Source organism: Electrophorus electricus, chromosome 21, assembly GCF_041902795.1.
Source record: "Electrophorus electricus isolate QZ-2024a chromosome 21, ASM4190279v1, whole genome shotgun sequence".
Classification (NCBI taxonomy): domain Eukaryota; kingdom Metazoa; phylum Chordata; class Actinopteri; order Gymnotiformes; family Gymnotidae; genus Electrophorus; species Electrophorus electricus.
The window spans coordinates 17,713,985-17,739,523 of NC_137517.1; the positions used below are offsets into that span (position 1 = coordinate 17,713,985).

The window sequence follows — 25,539 nt, forward strand, 5'->3', positions numbered from 1 at the left end:
AATCAGATTCAGTGGTGTTGGAGTTCCTTCTCTGTAGAGGTGATGAGTGTATGAGTTCTGTGGGGCTTCACAGCCAACAGACCTTCTGTCTTTTCAGCTGTTCTGAAGCTTGTGATTGAGTGACTGTTTATCTTTGTGTGTTTGTTATTAGAGTCACTCAGAGAGACACATTAAGATCCACTTTTAACCTTTGAGCCAAGATTTTTATTTTTTGCAGTGTTATGTAACTGCAGCACTTTGTAAATTAAAGACCTGGAGATTCCTGGTGATCTTCTGTAGTGACCCTCACTAGGGTTTAACCCTAATCCTAATCCTAATCCTGGTGATCTTCTGTAGTGAGCCTCACAAGGGTTTAACCCTAACCCTAATCCTGGTGATCTTCTGTAGTGAGCCTCACTAGGGTTTAACTCTAATCCTAATCCTGGTGATCTTCTGTAATGAGCCTCACTAGAGTGAAGGAATCAATATGTATTTGTTTTATTTTTGATTAAGTTTTATATTATGTTTGTATTTCTGCACTTTTCTAAATGCCTGTACGTCTTCTGTGCCCTGGTGTCTGTCTGTGAGGTATCAAGGTCAGGAGGTGATGACTCTCAGGAGGTGATGACTTTCAGGACTCATCCACACCTGTCTCTCTCTCTATCATCCTCCTCTCTCCTCCTGTCTCTCTCTCTCTATCTCTTATCCTCCTCTCTCCTCCTCCCATCTCTCTCTCTCTCTCTCTCTCTCTCTCTCTCTCTCTCTCTCTCTCTCTCTCTCTCTCTCTCTCTCTCTATCCTACGTCTTCATCTCCTCCTGATCTCACTTCGGTGTTGTTGTATTAACTACTCATTGTTATATTAGCACCCTTCTTTTTGATGAAGAAAAATCTGATCTGAAGTTTTTATATGTGCACAAATAAACATCAGGACTCTGAGGATCAGTACAAGCTCCTGACTCTTCATGACTGAATTTCTAATCCTAATCCTAATCTTAATCCTAATACTGATGATTGTCATGATCAGTCCCACCCAGCTTCCGTGTTTCGTGTTTTCCTTGTCTTGTGTTACTTTAGTTACATGCCGTAGTTTCTTTTTCTCCGCCCCTCGTTTGATTGCTTACGCCTTTCCCTCGTTTCTACCTTCTTAAATGCATGTATTTAAACCCTGTTGTGTTCCCGGTATCAATGCTGTTCATTGCATGTTTATCTGAGTAGTTGTGTTTCTTTGTACTCTGTGCCTTCATGTTTCCTAGTCTTTCTTATAGCCTGCTTCCCCTGTTTGCCTTCGTGTTTTGTTTGTTTAATCATGTATCCCCGTGCTCTCTGTGTAGATAATATGACCCTGGATTGCTACAACTACTGGACAACGAGGGAACACGGAAGATGGAAGGGACTAATCATGACAATGATGTTCTCTAGTGGGCATCCCCAGTGAGACTCAACACTACAGACTGAAGGATATGAAGTACATATCACAGTCAGTATCACAGAACTGGACTGTGCCACCATTACTAATGACACCAGAACCACTACTATTACTTTATAATAGTGTCAGTATGACAGAACTGGACTGTTCCACTGGTTCAGGAGGACACTACCTCTGGTCACCACAGATCAGCCCCACTACAGTACTGAACTCCTCCCCCTTGTGAATCACTCCATCGTGTTGCACCCTTGTTTGGTGATTAGTATTAGTGCAATTAAGCTTCTCTTGTTGTGTAGTTTAGTTGGAGAGTTTGACAGGTTTTTGATCTTACTGTTGTCTGTTTCTGTTGCTTTGTCTCCCCAGATATGTTGTTAGTTCATGTGGCAATGGTAACTCAGTGGTTAAGGTACTTGACTTGTAATTGGAAGCTTGTGGGTTCAAGCCCTGCCATTGTTGGATCCCTGAGCAAGGCCCTTAACCCTCAAGTTGTGTTCTGTCATAATTGTAAGTCACTTTGGCTAAAAGCGTCATGGTGTTTCTGCTGATGTGTGTTTAGGATTTATCCACCCTGCATTTCATTCTCAATCGGGTTAAAATTTGCTTCCTCATATGTTGTCTGGTCTCGTGTGTGACATGCATGTCACTTTCCTCTTTGGTGTGGTTTTCTCAGTATGTGTGTGAGGGCACCAAGTCTCAAAACACAGCATCTGTAACCCTTTTAATTGGTTGGATCATTTTATTGACGTTTTGGTAATACAAGCCTCTAGAGGTTATATTTCAAATAAAGAATCTTATTGGTGTTTTTTTTCCTTTTATGATTATTTACTGTGAATACAAAAGGCAGAGATGTGCTCTATGTCCCTTGACCAGATGCAAAAGTTCTATAAACCTAAACTTGATAAAATTGTTATAAAACATTTATACTTATGTCCCCTTTCATATACGGTGTATTCTTTCATGTTCCATTTCACATAAATATTTAAGACATATACATGTATAACATGTATGATGGTGGATTTTGTTCAAATAGTAAAGAAATAATGTCATTTGAACTTACAGTGATAGGTAATTCTCCAAAGTAGGAGAGCATATCAGCCACCATTTAGACAAGTGTTAGTCTCCTACTTTAGCACAGTGCAAATTCAGTCATCAAACTCATTATTTTCCACTTATTTCTGTAGTTGTATAATCACCCACCTTGTGGTTTCAGCTATGTTTACTTCATGATCAGTTTCATCACAGACATGACAATGGTTTTATTTCTTGATACCAGTTGAGCATAAAGTCAGATTGCCATTGATGTCATGTCACATGGTTCATAGCAGAGGCTTTAATTTCCCGCTGAACTTTAAAAAGTGTTCTGATTTAGATTGAGCAAACGTGTAGAGTCTCACGCGGACTGTCCTCCGCACAGATTGGTAACGGTTATAGAGACGTCGGCGTTCCTGTCAACGCTTTTCTGAAGTAGGACAGCTCAAGATATTGTACCAACCAGAATCACTGGATAGTCTAATAACTTTCAGACATAAGCCTCCATATTATTGGAATTAACAAATAGGTTAGATAGACCTTATGATAGACCTTATGTATTTTGTACTTCTAGGTATCAGCATTGATTCCTGTATTCTACAATATTCTAGTTCATTGGTATGTTGAATTTTAGCCTACTGTACTGTAATAGGATATTCTATGAGTAAATGACAAAGCACTTTTGTAAATCGCTCTAGATAAGAGCGTCTGCTAAATGTCGTAAATGTAACGATAAATGTAAATGTAATTTCAGCTATATACAAGTACACAGCAAAAACGAAACATTGTTTCTCCAGGACCATGGATCTAACATAAAGCAAGTGCAACAGACAACACACTACATGAGTGCAAACAATACAATACAGTGAAATAATGTCATACAATAAGCACAGGACAGGAACAATACACAATGAACAGACAGTGCCTTTATTTTGACCAGTACACAGTACTGGGAATATGTAAAATGGGTTGTGCATAGGAGTTAGTGACATGCTACACTGAACATAGCAGTCACCGGTAGCAGCCAGAACAGTTCAGAGTACTGTGCTGATTTAGTACATTACTCTGTGCAAGACTGCAAAAGGAGTGCATATGTGTGTGAAGTTTGACTTCAGCAACTTCTCCAATACAAAACCTGTGTGTGCGACTGTGTATAAGCGCGTGTGTGCGCGACTGTGTTTAAGCATGTCTGTGTGTGCAACTGTGTACAAGCGTGTGTTTGTGTGTGTGCACGCGTGTGTGTGCATGACTGTATATAAGCATGTGTGTGTGTGTGTGTGTGTGTGTGTGTGTGTGTGTGTGTATGTGTGTGTGTGTATAGAAGTGTTCATTTGTTTGGAATTGGAGTTAGCCAGAGTTCAGGAGTCTGATGGCTTCTGGGAAGAAGCTGTTGCACAGTCTAGAGGTGAGGGAGCGGATGTTGTGGTACCTTTTTCCAGATGGCAAAAGGGTGAACAGTTTATGTGAGGGGTGCATGGGGTCTTCCACATTGCTGGTGGCTTTTCGGATGCAACGTGTTGATGGAGGACAGAGAGACCCCAATGATCTTCTCAGCTGTTCTCACTATTCTCTGAAGGGTCTTGCGGTCAAAGACGGTGCAGTTCCCAAACCAGGTAGTGATGCAGTGATGCAGAAAGAGGAGGAGGTCCACGTCCCAGTCTTTCTCGTGCGGCAAACAAAACGTTCTCAGCTTGGCCTTTAAGGTTTGGCTAAATCTTTCTAAAGCACCCTGGGATTCAGGAAGGTAGGCGCTAGATACGCTAGATAAGGAGATGTTTATTTTGTAGAGGGGTGATGTCAGGAGATGACAACATAATAAAAATAACATATTGGGGCAGTGGGAGCTCAGTGGTTAATGTGCTTGAGTTGTAGTTAGAAAGCTGCTGGTTCAAGCCCCACCACTGCCAGGTTCCCAGTGTTGGGCTCTTGAAGATGGCCTGTAATCCTCAGTTGCTCAAGTTGTACTCAGTCATAGTTGTAAGTTGCTTTGGATAAAAGTGTCAGCTAAATGCCATAAATGTGAAGACTGAAGGAGGTGTGTTGGAACCTCCCGTTCTGGAGATGTTCCCTCTACCCAGCTGTCTAGTCATCACAGTTTGGTCCTTGTTCAAGTCTCTCAGATCCTTACACTTGCTAATTTTTCCTGCTTCCAACACATGGAAATAAAGCCCTGCCTGTTCACTGGATGTCTAATATACCCACCCCAGTTCCTCCTGAATTTCCTTACTGGAATGATGTATCTGATCATCAGTGCCACTCCATCTTACAGCAGGGGTAGACTTCACTACCCAGTGAACTATACCAGTTTCACATTAAAGCTGAGGAGAGTCAGTGTGAAGTAATGTGTAAAACATTAATCTGTTGTCTAGTTGTTGATTACTTAAAATCTAAAGTCTGTTATGAAATACACTGAGATAGTGTTTCTTTGGCTGCTGAATATCTCATCTGACATCAGTGTAATGATAATGAACACAATTTATTTGGTTGTTATTTATTTAACTAGAACATAAAAAAGTAAACTAGTCCAACAAAGTAAAAGATCATTAAAATAAATGAGAATATTCTAACATTGGAATAAATGACACACAATAGTAACATGTGCTTAAAAGTGAAACATTGCTGCCTGATACTTTATATAAACTAGTTGTCAGCTGGCAGTAAGTTAGCAGAGTTCAAACATTCAATCTCATGTGAAATGACTTCAAGCAAACAGAACAATGTCCTTCCATCTTCAGTATTTTAATTTAGACTCTCACTCCTCTGAGACTGCATTTTTAGTCAGAGCTGTAGAAAAAACATCAAACACAGAAATCAAAGTGTAGGTGTTAGAAAGCTCCCCCTGGTGTTATTGGATTATCATTTAATAAATGTTTATTGCAGTCTTGGTCTTGTAGTTCAGAGAAGGGGAAAAAGTGTGTCTTGTCTCTAATGCAAGCAACATGTCGACAGTTTCAATGATTGTGGGGAGAAAATCAGGATTTTATTAAACCAGCATATAAAATCGTTTTAAATGTCTGTTTACAAAAGTATAATCTATATATAAAACCTAAGTTGTTGGTGGTTGTGGTTCCCATGGTAACCTGTATTGTTTTCATTCATCTCTCTGCTCTGTCGTGACTGTGTGTTGTTTGGCTCTAGTTAGTGTGTGTATTTACACTCATGTTTCTTTTAGTATTTGCAGTCTTGCCTAAAGTAACATTTTCTGGTTCCAGTCATTGTTCTCTTCACTCTTGTTTTTAATTACTGGTTTCATGACCATGTGCTGCTTTATAAACCATGATTTTTATGGATTACACACAACAGACACTTTACTGTCCTGTGTCCTGCTTGTCTTAGCAGTATTAAGAGTCATGACAGAGTGGTGAAAGTCATAAAAACACAGAGAAGAAAGACCAACCTTACGATGCGCTTTCAGATTCAAACAAATGTAAGTTTGGTTCTTCCAGTGTGTGTAATGTGTGTCTAAGAGGAAGAGTTCTTACCGTGAGCTCTGTAGCATTTGACCCCCAGCACGATGGACACTAGCAGATATGGAGAGACTGCCAGTAGACTACTGAGCAGACTGAGGATGGAGAGTGGAGCTTCTGAATGGGACAGAGCTGATCTCACACACACACACACACACACACACACACACACACACACACACACACACACACACACACACACACACACACACACACACACACAGAATTAATCACAGCTGAAGAGCTACAGTGCTTCTGTGACTCTGGGGAGCGTTGAGGGTGAGGGATGGGATACCGACGTGAGCCGTGTGAACAAAGACGTTTATTTTAAACAGATGAAAAACATGAACAGCTACAAACAAGAAGCAACATGACGAAACATGGAAGTGATCATAATAGAATGGAATGATAAAAACTAAAATTAAACAAAATAAAAATATAAACCAAAGAAAACTGACTCACTGCAAACAAGCTGTATAACTTAATTCATTCATTTATTCATGTAACCACACAACCACTTTACAAAAATTGTAATATCACACTACACAGAATCTGTTGCATTGTTTATTTTAACTGGGTAATAATATAAAGGCTGTGTGTGAGTGGGAGGAGTTATTTATGTGGTGCTGGATATTTGCTCTACTACAGTTAAAACTAAACTGAGCAGCAAATCCAAAGAGTTTGTAGGAGCAGGTTTTCTACAAAAGGGAATCACACAACAACAATGGACGCTTAGCACTTTCTTTTCTAAATAATAATGATTCATATAGTAAAATATCTAGTCAGGCATAATTATATCAACTCCGCTCTCACAGATTACCAACACCATGTTTTCTGTTAATATAGTCTGTCAACTGATACTCACCAGTAAACAGACCTAAATCTACCACACAAGTCACTGCTGTCTGGTCCTGTACATGTTTTAATGTTGAATAAATCCATTAATTCAGGAGCACATAAATCATGTCATGTAGCAGATTTGACAGCTTCCTGTTATTCAGGAAATCAGACATTTTATGATCTGGTTTGTCCTGTTTCTACTAAAATGTTATTGACTGCTTCCATCTAGTGGCCAATATGTGCACATGTCCAAGACTCCCCAGTACATGTAGTGACATTCTAATGACGTTCTAATGACAATCTACTGATATTTCATATTTTTGCTGAAAATATCACTGATAAATTTTATTTCTATGGTGGTTATAGACCGTAAACTGGTCCTCACCAGTAACATTTACCCAGATTGCATCACTGTAGTTTGTGTAGTAGACTGGGTTTCCTCTACCAGCTCTGCACCAGTACTGGCCTCCATCAGAGGGCGCCACTGAGCTGATGGTGTAGGAGTTTGCTGCAGTGTTGGTCTCATTCTCAGGGTTCTGTGTGTGTCTGGACCAGTAAAAGCTCCATCCAGCAGGCTGGTCCATCTTACAGTGCAGAGTCACTGGGTTTCCCAACAGTGCAGCTCCTGTAAGGCTTGATGTGAGTTCAGGTGTGGGTTTAACTATTGATGGAGATGAAACACACAGTTCAGAATATGCAATGACAGAGTGCATAGAGATATCTATGAAATGACTAACATTCTCATATTAAAAATAGATGAAGTATTTCAGTATTTTAAACATTTTAAAATAAAAACAATAGATTCTCAGTAACATGGTGTAGCAGTAGTGAAGCAGTAGATTAATCAACAGACTTTTAATTAACTGTTTATGTCAGATTTGTTTATATTCTGATTAATTCAGTTGTTTTCACTTAATTTAAATTGTCCAAGTTCATATCTGTAGATGTTAATGTCATGATTAGTCCCTCCCAGGTTCTATCTTGCGTGGTTTCCCTGTCTTGTGTGTTTTGGTTCCATACCTTTAGTTTAATTTTCCTCCTACCCTCATTTGATTGCTTGCACGTGTCCCTTGTTTTTACCTTTTGGTTCTTGTATTTAAACCCTGTCTTGATCCTGGTGTTTTTGCTGTTCATTATTAGGCTTGAATGTGTTTGGTTGTTTTAATGTTTTTGCAAAGCCCGTAAGTTTTCACTCCTTGCCTTTGTGTTATCTTAGCCTCCTTGTTCCCTAGTCTTTGTTACCCCTCTGGACTTTGAGATGGGGTTGGGTCATGATTACACTCCAACTCATTCACATGTAAGTGTGATGGTCTCTCTACTGAATATTTTTGTACAATTATACTGCACATTCAGAACCAGCTCAGGCTCCATTGTAGAAGTAATTAAATTCTGCTTTTATGTTCACCTCTCAATATGATCATGTGTTGGAAGCTTATAAACCTGTTAAAAAAAACTGAACACTGGCTGTTGGTTACTGAGAAGTACACGTCTCTCTGCTACAGACTATGTGAGGTCACTGTGTACTCTCTTCTTCAACACAGAAGGGGGCGCTATTAGTGAGATCAGGTCTTGTAGTGCAGGGGGGAAACAAATGTTTCCTTTAAAGTAGGGCTGTCAAAATAAAAGTCCTGTAGGACCACAGTACAGCCCTGTTCAGTGTTTCACCTGCTCTAACAGAGCTCACTCATTGTTATAAATTTGTGCATCACTTTTAAGATCCATTATAAGTTTGTAATGACATCGGAACACTAAGGTAACAAGAAAAGAAGCACGTTTGCATTTCAGTTCCAGTATCATGTAATGTAACTGTAATTACAGTACAGGTCTAATACCATGTAGTGTAACTGTAATTACAGTACAACCCCAATACCATGTAATGTAACAGTAATTACGGTACAACTGTAATACCATGCAGTGGAACTGTAATTACAGTACAGCTCTAATACAATGTAGTGTAACTGTAATTACTGTACATCTATAATTTCCTTTTTGCCTAGTAAACACAATACATGGAGCATGTATTATGATGCTGAATACAAATAGTGTAAATTATTTAACAAACAATAATTTAAGTTAATAAAATAGACATTACATTTATGAAATGACAGTAATCTTACCATGTACAGTGAGGGTAACAGTGTTACTGTACTGTGATGCTGTTGGTCTGTAATATTGTGCTCCTCTACACCGGTACTGATCCCCATTAACTACAGCATCTCCACTGATGGTGAGAGTGTCTCTGTTTACAGTGTAAAACACAGACTGAAACACTGTACTCCACTGACTCTGTGCTTTTTTCTTACACCACTGATATGCCCACCAAACATAACCCTGAACCTCACACTTCAGAGTGACTGACTCTCCAGTGAACACAGGACTCTGAGACTCCACAGTCAGTGTAGTTGTGGGTAAATCTGTGGAAAGAGTTGGAGAACACTGCATGTTAAAGCTGACTGACCCCAATGTCTTCCTGGAGTCACTCTGTATTTACATATATTATAACAAACAGGTTAGACCCACGATGCTGCGTTCTAATGTGTTAATCACTGTGTTTTGTGGAGATTATCTGGAGATTATGTGGGATCTGATTGTGATTGGAGTGTAAAATGTGAACTCATGAGTGTGAGTCGCTTAATTATTCCATCCAGTACCACCTTGGACACTTTGTCCAGTAATGGGAAACTTGTAATTGGGACTGTGATGCTCTTTTATGTCACTTAAACAGTTTTGTAACAGCAGTGTAAAAGCACAGTTATAGTTTCAGTTTTGCCCTCAGCAAGTGACTGAATGCATGTGGACTCAGTGTATATTATGCTACTGACTACAAAGAGTTTATTTGAACAAAAGGTTTACATTTAGTTCAAGTTTAATTTTCATTAAATCACAGTGATCTTATCATGCGCTATGAGAGAAATAGTCCAAACTCACCTGACACAGTTAATGGAACAGCATTACTGATCTCTGAGCTCTGAGAGTCTCTTCCCCTGTACCCGCTGCAGGTGTATGTACCACTGTCATACTGTGTAACAGAGCTGATCATGTATGGATTGTATGTGGTGTGTGGGTAGGAATTGTTGCCATCCTTATACCAGCTGTATGTCCACCCAGTGTCTCCTTCTAGCCGTATGTCACATCTGAGAGTCACAGTCTCTCCTCTGAACACGTGATTATCAGGACTTACACTCACAACAGCTTTAGGATGACCTGCAGAAACATTAAACATTTGAATTCTTCATGCAGTTACTTTAAAAACAAATAAATTGCACAGATCTAAATCTAAATCTATCACATATGTCACTGTTGTCTGGTCCGGAACATGTTTTTAATACTAAATAAATCCAATAATTATAAAATACATATTATAAAATGGTAAAGGTGTAAATGAATAAATTTTAAATAGCAAATTTTCCAAAAATATCTAACGACATCATTCCATGTTTCATGAAAAAGCTGACTAGACTTAATAATGGCAGTTTGGGTTTTATCCAAGGACATTACAGTCAATGTCAGAAGAAAGAACAATAACACACTCCACTTTAGTTATTTACCTTCACAGCTGTTTTTAAAATCATATTACACAGAGTGGATTAACATTAATATATAAATCAAACTTGTACATAAAATATAGAAAAAGTAAACAATATAAATCACCTTGAGCAAGTCCAGCTTGAACAAATGAAGTCAGCACTATGAACATAAAAACAGGGAACATATGAATATGAACAATGAAATAATTAATTTATTAAAAAACACATCAGAGCAAAACATTTTAGACACAATTAAAATAAAAGTATTTATAATTGTTCATTTAAATAAAACCATCTTAACATTCTGGTTAACACTGTATAATTGTTCATCTAACCTACGCTTCAAAGGGATTGGGGAAACTGACTGATGTTTTCACAAACTTCCAATAAAAGGTGAAAGAAATGAATCTTTCATGATAAAACATGTTTAGAGAATGTTAGAGTGCAGAAGGTTTTGAACACAAGGGGGCGTCTGTGATTTATGTTTCTGTGGGCAGTGGTGTGTGCTGTGGGATGAGCAGATTCACTATTGCTGGCATCACATGGAATCACATGGAAATGAAATCCAGGCTGGAAACAGAAACAGAAAGCAGGTGAATGCAGCGATGCTCGGGATCGTGACACTGATTTGCTAATCTGCTGAATTTGTGAATCTGTTTCTGAGATTCATGTATGGCCTTAAATTATTAAATAGTCATGCAATATTAATGGGAGAAAATAAAAGGTTTTGTGAGCTGTTCCAGGACTGTAGAACTGTTGTTTTGCATTTCCCCATTTCTGCTGATAACATGAAGCACTGAAAAAGAATCCAGTGGAGTTGTGTGTGTGCCGTCTCTCTGCTAATATGACATATTCGTGTGGTAGTGGATCCTTTGTTAGGGGGTAGGTGTTGGTGTTCCTGGTTGAGTGAGTGTGAGGAGTAGGTCCTTTGTTAGGGGTGGTAGGTGTTGTTTTTCCTGGTTGAGTGAGTGTGAGGAGTGGGTCCTTTGTTGGGAGGTTTTGTCTGTGAATTGAGCTTGTGTTCAGCAGCGAGACTGAGGTTGGTGCTACAGCTGAGTTACTGGGTCAGTGTTCAGCTGTGTGTGTTGTGGTTCATGTCACAGGGTTTCCTTTCATATCTATAAAATGAAGAGTCTCTCTTGTGTCATACAGCCAGACTATGTTGGTCAAGATCATTCTTCCCTCTCTTAATATAAGTGTGTCCGTTTATAATACAAAAATGTTTTGGTCATTTCCTGCTGATCATCAACTTACTTTATTGTTTACTCACATTACATTTGTTGAAGTTACAGTATTTTTACACATTTAGTCCGTTAAAATCTTAATATACACAGTAGGTTACATTGTTCCATCACACTGTTGTAGTTATTAATTTACACAAACACACAAAACAGTCCAAGCAGTGGATGTTATCTGCTGATTTTCTACCGGGTTTGTTTGTAGTGAACTGAACTGTTTCAACACCACATAGCATGTAGGTTTTCCCACTCATATCTGTGGTCATTCTTTGGGTTTGTTGTACTCTACGGACTTCTCAATTCCTAAATTATGTTGGTATGATCCAAATCCCAAATATACAGACTGTCAAGTTTCTATAGTGATAGTGATGTCATGGCTGTCAACCCTGTGTAGGTAGTTATGAATCTTGGGGTTCTTCTTCACCCCACACTTTCACTTGAACCTCATGTTAGATCCCTCACTAAATCTGTTTATTTCTCCTCTAAAACCCTACTCCATGGTTTCAGTAGCTCTAGTGTTGATCATTGTAATTCTCTCTTCACTGGTCTTACTGTTAAACTCTGACAAACACATCTGCTAGAGTCGTAAGCGTCCATATGACCTCTGTGTTTCATCAGCTACACTGATGTGTAGAAGTACACTGGTAACTGGTCTGTTCCCATTTTGAGTACAAACATGTACAAGAACTTCTCCTCCTGCTCTCCAGCCCAGTACATCAAACAGAACCCTTTCCATAACACATCTGGATACAGTGAGAACACCTGAGCACATGGAAGTGAAACTCTGATCCTCCCTTCTGAGGGAACTACACAACTAACTCACATAATCTCATCAGTCAGGATCCTCAGACTGCACATTACCAACTTAATACAGCACCTCTGACTCTAATGAAGACATAAAGAGAACATTTACTCACAGAGCACCACAGGGAGTGGACTGAGCACCATGCTGTCCCAGTAATGATGGACAAACTGAGTGACTGTGTGTGTTAAAGACTCATCACTTCCTGTGTTCTCTAGTCAAAGCACACTTCTGAGAAAGAGAGAAATACTGAGAGATAGACATAGAGCGAGGGGGCAGAGAGAGAGAGAGAGAGAGAGAGAGAGAGAGAGAGAGAAGAGGCCATGGTTTCCATTTTTCAGACTGTGTGGTTCCAGTTCTTTCCTCTTTCCATAATGATCTTACATTTTACTTCTCTATCTCAAAGACACACACACACACACACACACACACACACACACACACACACACACACACACACACACACACACACACTTTAAACACTTTAACACCAGATCCATGCAAACTCAACACAAAGTTTGTGGAGAGTAGAAAAGAGAATGTGCAGGTGAAAGAAGAGAGAATTAAGTCTGATTCTGCACACTTTAAATGAATATTATTAAACACCACTGAGTATCAGTAACATGAAGTAGAGAGCAGGTCACTATTTATCACCTCTAACAGTCCATAACACCCACCACCCTGCACTTCCTCCCTCTGCTACACAGCTGAAATAAAACAGAAACCACATCACTCACCTCCCTCTGAACTCATGCCTCCATTTATGTTATTTCTGTTTGTGTGTGTGCGTGTGTGTATTAGGGTGCATGTGTGTTTGTGCGTGCATATGTGTTTGTGCTTGCGTGTGTGTGTGCGTGCATGTGTGTTTGTGTGTGTGTGTGTGTGTACGGGTGCGTATTTGGGTGCATTAGTGTTTGTGCATGCATGTGTGTGTGTGTGTGTGTGTGTGCGTGTATGTGTGTGTGTGTGTGTGTGCGCATGCGCGCGCATGTGTGTGTGTGACGTGTGTGTGTGTGTGTGTGCGTGCGCGCGCGCGCGTGCACGTGCGTGTGTGTGTGTGTCTGTGTGTGCATGTGCATGTGTGTGTTTGTGTGTGTGTGTGTGTGAGTGTGTGTGTGTGTATGTTTGTGTGTGTGTGTGTGTGTGTGTGTGTGTGTGAGTGTGTGTGTGTGTGTGTATCCAGGGGATGTTTTGGGGTATTAATAATCTATTGCTTCTACAGAGTCTTTGTTGTTGTTTCTGAGACACAGAGGTACATAAATATGAGTGATGGATGGTAACTGCAGGGTTGATGTTAAAGATAGTAGATAAGTATTTGGAAAATTGTTTGAGGCCCCATTTACTCTTGACCTCACTGTGCTGAGATGCCTCTTGTGGCTCTCAGTGGTACTACATTTTATATCCTTCTATTTACCCTTCACAAAACTTAGAATAGAACATATCATCAGCTCTATCATACAGGTGTACAGCTCTATGTTACAGGTGTACAACTCTATCATACACGTCTTAGTATTTTGATGCCTTTTATATAATTAAATCATTCCAATCCTTTCATGTCATTTACACGTGTGTTGTAAGAGTGAGCAAGTCTTGTTTCCCTGTGATGTAGAGCTGGTGTGTGTTTCACTCAGTGGTCTGCAGACGTGTGTACAGGGCCTGATTCCCTGACTTTTATTAATGATATAGTTAATCAGGACTTTTTTTAATGGTATAGTTAATGTGGTCTTTTATTACCAGTAAGGTTAATGGGGACTTTTATTACCAGTAAGGTTAATGTGCACTTTTATTACCAGTAAGGTTAATGGGTACTTTTATTAACAGTAAAGTTAATGGGCACTTTTATTACCAGTTAACATGTGTACAGGTCCTGGTTCCTCCTCCTCCTCCTCCAGTCTCTGTTACAGTCTGAGAACCTTCAGCAAACACAGATCCAGTGCTGATAGAAACACAAGAGAAGCTCCTTATAATGGGTTTTTATTAATAATATAGTTTATGGGGACTTTTATTTACATTATAGTTAATTGGGGACTTTTATTAACAGTATCGTTAATCAAGACTTTAATTTACAAATTAGATAATTGGGGGACACGGTATAGTTAATGGGTTTTTTTAATTAATAGTAAAGATAATAGAGTAAATAGTTAATGGGGACTTTTAGATAATGGAGTATTTTATTTGTAAATGTAATGGGGACTTTTATTAACATTATGGTTAATGGGGGCTTTTATATTACCATTATAGTAATTAATCTGGACTTTCATTAATGGTGTAAGTAATGGGGACTTTTTCCTTAACATTGTAGTTATTGGGTACTTTTATTAACAGTAATTTTAATGGGGACTTTTATTAACAGTAATGTTAACAGTGAAGCGTCTTTCTCAGCCAGTTCCATCCAGCAGGTTATGCACCGGCAATCATATTATAATATTAATAATATTATTCATTATCTTTTGAAAATATTGTTTAGTTAAATACACCGTAGACACACAATAGCTTTAGCTGATTAAAAAGAAAAAAACATCCCTCTTGTCCACTGACGCCTTGTCTCGTCTCGCCTGTAATACCCTGTTCTTACCACTAGAGGGAGACAGTGCGCCATACAGATTATATCAGTTGAGTCAAACTCGTGGGGATGAACTGACGTCTCTAACGTCATTTACAGCGTTTTAGCGCTACACGACCCAAATAACGTCCTGATTTACCTCAAGAAAAGTACGAAATGCTGTTGAAGTGACGGCTTACCGCTCAGTGTTCGGTTCTCTTATAATAATCGTTGTTAATGTTAATGTGTGCTAGATTTTCTAAGTCTTATTAATGTGGTAGATTTTAAATGGCTGACTCTGTTTCCCCTTAACTTCAGCTCAGTCTTCAGCTCTCTGGAACATCAAACAAAAGGAAGAGAAAATCTAGCTCAGTGGTTAAGGTAGACTTGTAATTGGAAGGTTGCTGGTTCAACATTCATTGCCAAGTTACCATTGTTGGGCCCCTGAGCAAGACCCTTAACGCTCAACTTATACTCAGTTAACTGTACTCAGTTAAAATTGTGTGTTGCTAAATGCTGTGAAAAAATATGTTTGTTATATAGAAATCATATTCCATCATGTAGCAGTGGCTTTGATAGTATTGGCTTTTATTACACTGATTACAAACAATACAAGTGACCAATCAAAAGCTTTTAAATGAAGTTGTGTGTGCGATGGACTTTTGGTCCACTACTGAGTCCAAGTTCCTCTAAGGGACAGCAGTCACTATACAATTCCTGCAGAGTTAGAAAACCCTGTTATGTTGCAGTCGAGATATGTCTGTCCTGTCAGCAGCAAGACAGGTGATGGTAAATAAGAGTTAATGTGTCTAGAGATCATTTTATTTCCTAATGTCTTCCACACACATATTACACGGGCACATGGTGTAGTCTACTGTACAAGCAGCCGGACAGCCACACCGTTCTGATTAGAAAAACTAGAGAAAACTAAAGAAGGGTGTGTGGTTCCTGTATGGTTCACTCAGTGTAGAGGCAAATACCCTCGAGGTTCTGCACGGTAACAGTTATGGTAGATTCATTTTACATTTAGTGTGCTGGAGTACAGAAACAAACAGTGTCCGTATATGGCAATGTAACTACTTACAGTGATGAGAGAAGGTCTGATTAGCACACACACACACACAAACATATATACACACACACTCACACACACACTCACACACACACACACACACACACACACACACACACACACACACACACACTCACACACACACACATACACTCACACACACACACACACACACACACACACACACACACACACACTCAAAGGTAAAACAACAATGAAAGCCAAAGGTATCACTTTAAACTATTCAAACTCGTAAACCTGAAATCTCTGACAGATCTGGTTGACTAAACACACATCAGACTAGAGTAGTTACGTCCACCCAAAATTAAATCGTGAGAGATTAAAAAAAAGGCTTTCTCTTGAAAAACAAATTACAAATGAAAAGATTCAGGATTGTTTATGACAAACTTGTTTTGTTGCCCGATTTCAGGACTCTGCTGTACGAGTATTAAGAATCTGATTGTATATAGGATTTATTTTTTTTGTGTGTGTGTGTAATTGTAAAATGTCTGTAACTCATTGTTTTGATGCTAGAATGCAAGTACTATTTTCATGTATCGTTTGCATTCCTAGCAATAGCAGAAAATATTTTTTTCATCAAAACATTACTTGAATGAGACATTGTCTAACGTTCTTTATAACATTGTATGGTGTTATACGTGTTGGCACCTCTGTATGATGAGCTGATGAACAAAATAAACATTAATTTTGAATACTAGAATCTTTCTGTGATGATGAACTGTTTCCCTTCAGCAAGACTAACCTTCTAATTCTAGACGATTTGATGAATAACGCCAGTAATAACGAAGAAGTAGAAAAGGCTTTTACAAAATATACTCATCACAGGAACCTAAACTACATGATTTTATTTAAGAACGCCAGAGAAAAGTCACAGATCAGCGTATTGGCTTTTCAGATGTATCCGGGAAATGCCAAATATTTTGTGGAATGTTTTCAAGACGCCACCTCTAGACCTTACGAGTATTTATTTGTTGACTTGAAAGCTCAGACGCCAGAAGAGCTTCGCCTTAGGTCAAGCGTGTTTTCCTGGGTGACCCCTGCGGTGTACATTCCTAAGAAAAAAGCTTTAAAATATTGAAAAAAAAATAAAATAAAATAATTTAAAATGTCTACACGACTAAAGTCAAATGAGGGAAAAGTTCGGAGCTTGGTGAGTTTCCTAATGAATCAAAAAATTCTCCTGAGGTTTTGTCGTTGAGATGCATAGCTAACCAGGGTTCTCCAAGCATGTCACTGGGGTGAGTGTTCACTATGTATAAGCAGGGAATCGTCTCATCTTAAACCTGGGCAGCTGGTCGCACGGAACCATATCGCAAAAGATCCTCTCCAGATCACGACAGCTTCTCATTACATTCGTGAGCTCTCTGGTGTCCATGTTATTTATTTTATTGATAATCAATGAGTGTGTTGCGGCGATTGTTACTTTCCAAAATACTGTCAAAATTGGGGTAGACAACGAGATTTATGGTCCTCGGGAGCGGGTCTTTAAATCTGAGTTCCCGTCTCATATTACCCGACTTTATTAACGACAAATGCTGCCCGCAATCATCATCTGGGGATAGATTAAAAGCTATAAGGCTATATACAGCAGCGTATTCTTGCCGATTGATGGACATAGCCTGATCTTTAAGCTGTTTTCATGAAGCTTGAATTAATGAATAATATTCACAGACCACGTCCCCGGACTGAAAATTGGGTTGATACGGTTTTGCTGGATGCTGCGTTCCGTCGATATTGAGAGCGATAAACTCTGTGTCATAGTGTATAAAATTAAAAGGATTTTTATGGCAGGCTCCGCTGTAAGCCTCATTGTCAACCATCCCGATAATAAGATATATGTACACATCTCAGCAAAGGAACAAAACTGTCCCCTACTCTCTGATATTGTATAATATCCGTATATATAAACATGGTCTAAAACCCCGCGTGAATGTAGGCGGGGAACGGTGCTTCTAGCTCGTCACGTGTGAGAGGTTTATAATCCAGCCCAGAATGTGTGAAAGGTTTCCTTGAGTCCATAGCGAATAGGGTTTGTTAGTCATCAGACGAATTTTGTTTTTCACGGGTTGGTAATCTATTTTTAGATCAAGAGCTAAACTTTTTTCTGCTTATTAATTTCCTTAACCAGATGTTCTATACTCTTATAATACCCATGGTTCAAAAGAAATGTAAATACCATACCATTTTCTCCTTCTGCAGAGAGTTGAACAAAAAAGACACTTTCAGTGTCCTGCTCCTTCATCGAGTACCATGTGTACGGGTATTGCACCTCGGTGAGTGTGTCCTCCCATCCGCCTACCAACTCTATAGGTTTCAGAAATGTGTTTGTGTAGCACGAAATCTTATTATCGGGGTAAATGTCTTTGGAGGCGTTGCTCGGTAGAGTCACGTAGAATCCGTTCTTTTCAATGGTGATCGTATTATAATTTCATTTTGATTTAGCACCCCCCCTTTTAACCTTTCACAATTTGAAAGACGTCCTCGGACGGAATCCAGGAGTTAAATTTATCGGGCCACCCAACCCACTTGATCAAGCACATCTTTCTTCAGTTCCTAGTTTTTTCATATAGATTTTTTTTTCTATTTTAAAGGCTTTGTCTTTTCCCACTAAAATCGTTTGCAGCTCCTGTTCACAAAAGGTCCCATCTATATTTTCCCCATCAGAATCCCGTAATTTGTATACATATATTGTATATTGCAAACATTCAGAAAGGGTAAAATACTCATCTGTAAAGTTCTGCTCGTACCCTTTCTCAAAATGTCTTTTTAATCATGAAATTCTGAAGGTATCGCCGACTCTAAACTTCAATCTTAGTTTTTCCACCTTTTTCGTTTGAAACATCCCATACAGGGTTTTAAACACCATGAAGGAATTTGCTTCGTTCACTTCATTTTGATTTCCTCATCACCAACCCTTTTACCGATTTCATCCACCACGGACCTTTGCAGACTCTCGACCCCTCCATAGGATCCCGGGTTTGAAGGAGTGAAATAAATATTTTTCAGCAGACGTTCAGTCATGGTGAAATGATTGAAACACAATGAAGAGAGTGCTAGAATGGATTATGGTTTTATAAACATCTTTTCAGCAAAAGAGGTTATGTTTACGTTACGTTCAATTAAAAATGAAAGCATGCAATCAAAGGTTTTATATACATCAACCTTTTCATCGTTACTTAGTTTCAAAACACATACATCTATTACATAGGTGAATATACATAATATATGCCTGTTTTTACATTCATTTGGGTTTTCAATGATATGAGAAATAACAAGATGAAGGACCGGCTCTGGTGTCCAGGCGGATTCCCATTTGGCCCGAGTACCAGGGTTCAGGTTTTCGTGCAGCTTCCAGTAGTCCACGACGTCGTCGTGTACCTGCTCCTCGCACACGCTATCGTTTTTTTCTACGAACTCTTTGAGAGTGGATTTGATATTCTGTTCTTCCTGCAGGTCGGTTACCACTACCTCAGCGATTGCCTGGATCTTGCTAGAGGATGGAGGTATCTGAATGCCGCACAGCTTCAAAGCTCTGGCTAGAGTGTGTATGAACCACGGCTTGCTCAGCTTAGGTGCGTTGAGGCTGAAATAGGATTCATCCGGATCGTACAGGCATGTGTGCTGACTAGGATGGTCAATAGCACAACCGTACCAGTTTTCTCTCATATATTCATCAATAATTCTATACATCAGATTCCCAATCATAGCTCGAACGACCGTCAGCACCGGTGCGTTGATGCACCCATTGGTTTTATTGTTGTTCATGTTTTCACAAAAGCTTGTTTCAGAGGGTCCACTCTCACTGTCATTCACACCTGCAAGAGCCACTTCATCATCATATGAGTTCATTGTTGGAGTACAGAATATCATTCCTGTTTCTATACTCATCGTTTCAGGCTGTAATGCCCCGCCCCCCCTATTTATATTAGATGGGCGGGGTGGGGGTGGGGTTATTGCTCACGGCAGCAACACCGGGCTCGGTTTCCCTTTGACACGTGACACTACCTTCTTTGCATGGGTATCGAATATCCACTTCAAACTTAGAGAGCCTCACTTTTAAAGAATCATTTAAACACTTGAAACATGTTTTGTTAAATAACATATCGATCAGGCTGAAATAGTTTTGCAGCATAAACCAGTTGATACATCAAAAGCTCATGAATCTCTCCCGAGATTCCCGGGGGGGGGGGGGGGGGGGGGGGTGACTTCTTAGAGAATCAGACAATGGGAGGGAGTGGGATGGGTGAGAGGCTATTTATCAAATTTTGTCAGAACGTTTTTACTGCATGACAGGGTGAGGACTTTTGAGGAGTATTGGGTTTTGGGTTTGGTATTGGTATTGGGCTTAAATGGGGTCGTAACAGGAAAGTATTATGTATGGAGTGTTTAATGAGAATTTGAGAATGTGAAGGACTTCTGTTGGATGATTGTTTGTGTGATAAATTCGAAGATTTGGAAAACACGATGTAAGATGATTATTGAGCAATGTATAATACCAGAAACAGTGTTTAAACAGATCATGTGTGAGTTAAAAAGGTTGAAGACGATTGATATGAGAGGAAAAAAAGACATTTCCTTGGACTCTTTTGGATCTATAAATGGATGATGTATACCTAATTTACAGATGTAAATGGTATTGTTAATTGTTAATGTATAACAATGTATAGAGTGAAGGTAGTCTGGGTCCTCCGGTGGATATTGTTTGTGAGGTTTTTGTGATATTGTTTGTGAGGAGTGTTTGTATTGAATTGAATTGTCTCAATAAAGTCAATTTAAAAATGGACTTTTCAGGAGGTGACTTCTTAGAGAATCAGCAAATGGGAGAGAGTGGGAGGGGTGAGTGAGAGAGAGAGACACACAACCGAGACCCATATGCACGTTTGAGTACATGATCAGTACATGACCGGCAGCGGAGCAGAGCAGACATTAAAGACTGGGTAGTATGTCATCGTTTAAGACTCATAACTTTTATTTACTTTAATCACTTGAATATTTCTCAATTAAAGATTTTTTTTTTAAAAGTCAATAAAACTATTTTGAGGATCCTTCATTGTGCTTTAATTAACTGCCAGTTGATTAAAATTAAAAAAAGAATTAACAAAGAAAATTAATGAATAAAATGAACCAAGTTAGTTTTAATGGCCTGCCTGTGTCTGCAGACCACTAACCCTGCAACGTGCTGTTAATTCCCTCTGGATGCAGACTTATTTATGTGTGTGTGTGTGTGTGTGTGTGTGTGTGTGTGTGTGTGTGAAATGGGTGTGTGTTTGTATGTGTGTGTGTGTGTGTGTGTGTGTGTGTGAGTGTGTGTGTGTGAAATGGGTGTGTGTTTGTATGTGTGTGTGTGTGTGTGTGTGTGTATGTGTGTGTGTGTGTGTGTGTGTGTGTGTGTGTGTGTGTGTGTGTGTGTGTGTGTGAAATGGGTGTGTGTTTGTATGTGTGTGTGTGTGTGTGTGTGTGTGTTTGTGTGCATGTGTGTGTGTGGGTGTGTGTGTGTCCAGGGGATGTTGTGGGGTATTAATAATCTATTGCTTCTACAGAGTCTTGGTTGTTGTTTTTGAGACACAGAGGTACATAAAGATGAGTGATGGATGGTAACTGCAGGGTTGATGTTAAAGATAGTAGATAAGTGTTTGGAAACTTGTTTGAGGCCTCTTGTGGCTGGGAGAGAGTTTTATTATTATACGAGATATTGATGAGATATAATATATATTATTATACGAGATATTGATGAGATATAATATATATTATTATACGAGATATTGATGAGATATAATATATATTATTATACGAGATATTGATGAGATATAATATTATATCTTATTATACGAGATATTGATGAGATATATATTATTATACGAGATATTGATGAGATATAATATATATTATTATACGAGATATTGATGAGATATAATATATATTATTATACGAGATATTGATGAGATATATTATATATTATTATACGAGATGTTGATGAGATATAATATATATTATTATACGAGATATTGATGAGATATAATATATATTATTATACGAGATATTGATGAGATATATTATATATTATTATACGAGATATTGATGAGATATAATATTATATCTTATTATACGAGATATTGATGAGATATATATTATTATACGAGATATTGATGAGATATAATATATATTATTATACGAGATATTGATGAGATATAATATATATTATTATACGAGATATTGATGAGATATATTATATATTATTATACGAGATGTTGATGAGATATAATATATATTATTATACGAGATATTGATGAGATATAATATATATTTTTATACGAGATATTGATGAGATATATTATATATTATTATACGAGATATTGATGAGATATAATATATATTATTATACGAGATATTGATGAGATATATTATATATTATTATACGAGATATTGATGAGATATAATATATATTATTATACGAGAACCGAACACTGAGCGATAAGCCGTCATTTCAACAACATTTCGTGCTTTTCTTCAGCTAAATCAGGATGTTCTTTGGGTCGTGTAGCGCTAAAACGCTGTAAATGACGTTAGAGACGTCAGTTCATCCCCACGAGTTTGACTGAACTGATATAATCTGTATTACAGGCGAGACGAGGAGACAAGGCGTCACTGGACAAGAGGGATGTTTTTTCTTTTTAATCAGCTAAAGCTGTTGTGTGTCTACAGTGTACCAGCGTTACAGGAGTGATTAACTAAAAATACATTTTCAAAAGATAATGAATGATCTGAAAAGCTTATATGGAGACTAAACCCAAAGCCTCATAGATGGAAAGCATGCACTCTACCACTGAGCTACATACTCTTCTGTGATATACACTTAATGTAAACGTAATGTTACAACAATACTGAGCACATCTATTAATGTTACACGCTGTCTAATAGGGTCCAACAACACTAAGGGAACCTAGGTTAGGTTAGCTAGCGTTAACCTACTAGTCTGTTGACCCATTGAATTTAAACATTAAAACATTAACATTTAAGTGCCTAATTAAGCCCTATTATATCATTTAAAGATTTATAGATGCAGTGCTTGAGTAAGTCTGGGTTCAGAATGTGTAATTATACACAGGACATCAAATATTCAAATATGCATCAGATATAGAGGGGCAGTAGTGAGTAACACTGAGTCTGGGTGTGTTTGTGAGAATGATTGCTGGTGCACAATCTGCTGGATGGAACTGGCTGAGAAAGACACTTTACTGTTAACATTACTGTTAATAAAAGTCCCCATTAACTATATAATTAATAAAAGTCCCCATTAAATATACTGTTAATAAAAGTCCCCATTAACTACTCTGTTAAGAAAAAAGTCCCCATTACCTTTACCATTAATAAAAGTCCTGATTAACTACTATACTGGTAATAAAAAAGTCCCCATTAACTTTACTGTTAAAAGTCCCATACTGTTAATGAAAAGCCCAAATTAACTATGCTGTAAAAGCCCCCAGTAACCATGCTGTCAATAAAAGTCCCCATTAACCATACTGTTAATAAAAGACCCTATTACATTTACAAATAAAATCCTCCATTACCTATACCATTAATAAAAGTCCCCATAAACATATACTGTAAATTAAAGTCCCCATTAACTATACTGTTAATAAAAGCCCATTATAAGGAGCTTCTCTTATGTTTCTATCAGTGCTGGATCTGTGTTTGCTGAAGGTTCTCAGACTGTAACAGAGACTGGAGGAGGAGGAGGAGGAACCAGGACCTGTACACATGTTAACTGTTAATAAAAGTCCCCATTAACCTTACTGGTAATAAAAGTCCCCATTAATCTTACTGGTAATAAAAGTGATGGGCACATCAGGGTAAGAAGAGACGCGGCTGAAGTGATGCACCCATCATGCCTAGTGCCTACCTTACAAGCTGGTGGGGGCAGTGCTATGATCTGCGGTTGCTGCAGTTGGTTAGGTCTAGGTTCAGCAACGTTATGTGCCCACAGAATGAGGTCAGCTGACTACCAGATATACTGAACGACCAGATTATTCCATCAATGGATTTTTTCTTCCCTGATGGCACGAGCACATTCCAAGATGACCATGCCAGGATTCATCGGGCTCAAATTGTGAAAGAGTGGTTCAGGGAGCATGAGACATCATTTTCAAACATTGACTGGCCACCACAGAGTCCAGACCTGAACCCCATTGAGAATCTTTGGGATGTGCAGGAGAAGACTTTGCGCAGTGGACCAAATCTCCCATAATCAATACTGGGGAAAAATGAATGCAACTCTGGACAGAAATAAATGCTGTAACATTGCAGAAGCTTGTGGAAATGATGCCACAGTGAATGCATGCCGTAATCAAAGCTAAAGGCGGTCCAACGAAATATTAGAGTGTGTGACCTTTTTTTTGACCAGGCTGTGCATAAAAGTGTAATTATATAATTAAATCACATTTGCACAACTGCACCTTCAAGAATAGCAGGTTATAAAAGGCATCAAAATGATAGAGGTGTACACCTGTAACACAGAGCTGTACACCTGTATGATAGAGGTGTAAACCTGTAACATAGAGCTGTACACCTGTAACATAGAGCTGTACACCTGTAACATAGAGCAGTACACCTGTATGATAGAGGTGTACACCTGTATGATAGAGTTGTATGGTGTGTTCTATTCTAAGTTCTGTGAAGGGTAAATAGAAGGATATAAAATGTAGTACCACTGAGAGCCACAAGAGGCATCTCAGCACAGTGAGTTCAAGAGTAAATGGAGCCTCAAACAAGTCTCCAAATACTTATCTACTATCTTTAACGTCAAACCTGTAGTTACCATCTATCATTCATCTTTATGTACCTCTGTGTCTCAAAAACAACAACAAAGACTCTACAGAGATTATTAATACCCCACAAAATCCCCTGGACACACACACACACACACACACACACACACACACAGACACGCACACACACACAAACACACACACACACACACACACACACACACATTAATAAAATGGAGGCATGAGTTCAGAGGGAGGTGAGTGTTGTGGTTTCTGTTCTATTTCAGCTGTGTAGCAGAGGGAGGAAGTGCAGGGTGGTGGGTGTTATGGACTGTTAGAGGTGATAAATAGTGACCTGCTCTCTACTTCATGTTACTGATACTCAGTGATGTTTAATAACATTCATTTAAAGTGTACAGAAGCAGAATTAATTCTCTCTTCTTTCACCTGCACATTCTCTTTTCTACTCTCCACAAACTTTGTGTTGAGTTTGCATGGATCTGGTGTTAAAGTGTTTAGAGTGTGATCATCTTACTGTGGTGTCTGAGTGATGAGGGCTTGATACTAGAACACGTGTGTCTGTCCCTGTGTGACACCCTGAGGAATTCTCTAGTGCTCTTCCTCTGACTGCTACCCTTGTGTGCTGGAGCAGGACAAACTGCTCCAGGGGAGAGAAGTGGATCAGCGCTGCCTCCTGTTCCCTCCCCCAGCATGGAGGTCCTGCAAATGTGTATTCAACACATTTACATTAAATAAATGAGTTCAAATTAATAATATTCTTTATAATAATTATGATGAATAATTATGGCCTCACTGTGTCCAACATACAC

General features: G+C 38.7%; 1 protein-coding gene and 2 long non-coding RNA genes across 3 annotated transcripts; 2 read left to right on the forward strand and 1 right to left on the reverse strand.

Annotated features, from left to right (window-relative positions):
• The first annotated feature begins 341 nt into the window (after positions 1-341).
• LOC145652942 (uncharacterized) lies at positions 342-2,206 on the forward strand. Its single transcript, XR_014119227.1, has 2 exons — positions 342-600; positions 1,312-2,206. It is a non-coding gene; the product is annotated as an uncharacterized LOC145652942 (long non-coding RNA).
• Positions 2,207-6,077: 3,871 nt separating this feature from the next.
• Positions 6,078-10,423, reverse strand: LOC145652897 (uncharacterized). Its single transcript, XM_081704723.1, has 4 exons — positions 10,394-10,423; positions 9,671-9,946; positions 8,860-9,156; positions 6,078-7,403 (listed from the first exon to the last, which is right to left on the reverse strand). The coding sequence occupies exons 2-4, from the start codon at positions 9,780-9,782 to the stop codon at positions 7,075-7,077; spliced, it is 738 nt and encodes a 245-aa protein (XP_081560849.1). The 5' UTR covers positions 9,783-9,946; positions 10,394-10,423; the 3' UTR covers positions 6,078-7,074.
• A 7,387-nt stretch (positions 10,424-17,810) lies between these two features.
• Positions 17,811-19,211, forward strand: LOC145652925 (uncharacterized). Its single transcript, XR_014119208.1, has 3 exons — positions 17,811-18,009; positions 18,144-18,217; positions 18,796-19,211. It is a non-coding gene; the product is annotated as an uncharacterized LOC145652925 (long non-coding RNA).
• Positions 19,212-25,539: the final 6,328 nt, after the last annotated feature.

Bases quoted from the DNA above. Each gene is read 5' to 3' on its own strand.
- LOC145652897 (XM_081704723.1), bottom strand. From the start codon at position 9,782: ATGATCAGCTCTGTTACACAGTATGACAGTGGTACATACACCTGCAGC. The intron at 9,157-9,670 runs GTGAGTTTGGAC...CTCTTTCCACAG, and splicing joins TGTTCCATTAACTGTGTCAG to ATTTACCCACAACTACACTG. The intron at 7,404-8,859 runs GTAAGATTACTG...CTCCATCAATAG, and splicing joins TGTTACCCTCACTGTACATG to TTAAACCCACACCTGAACTC.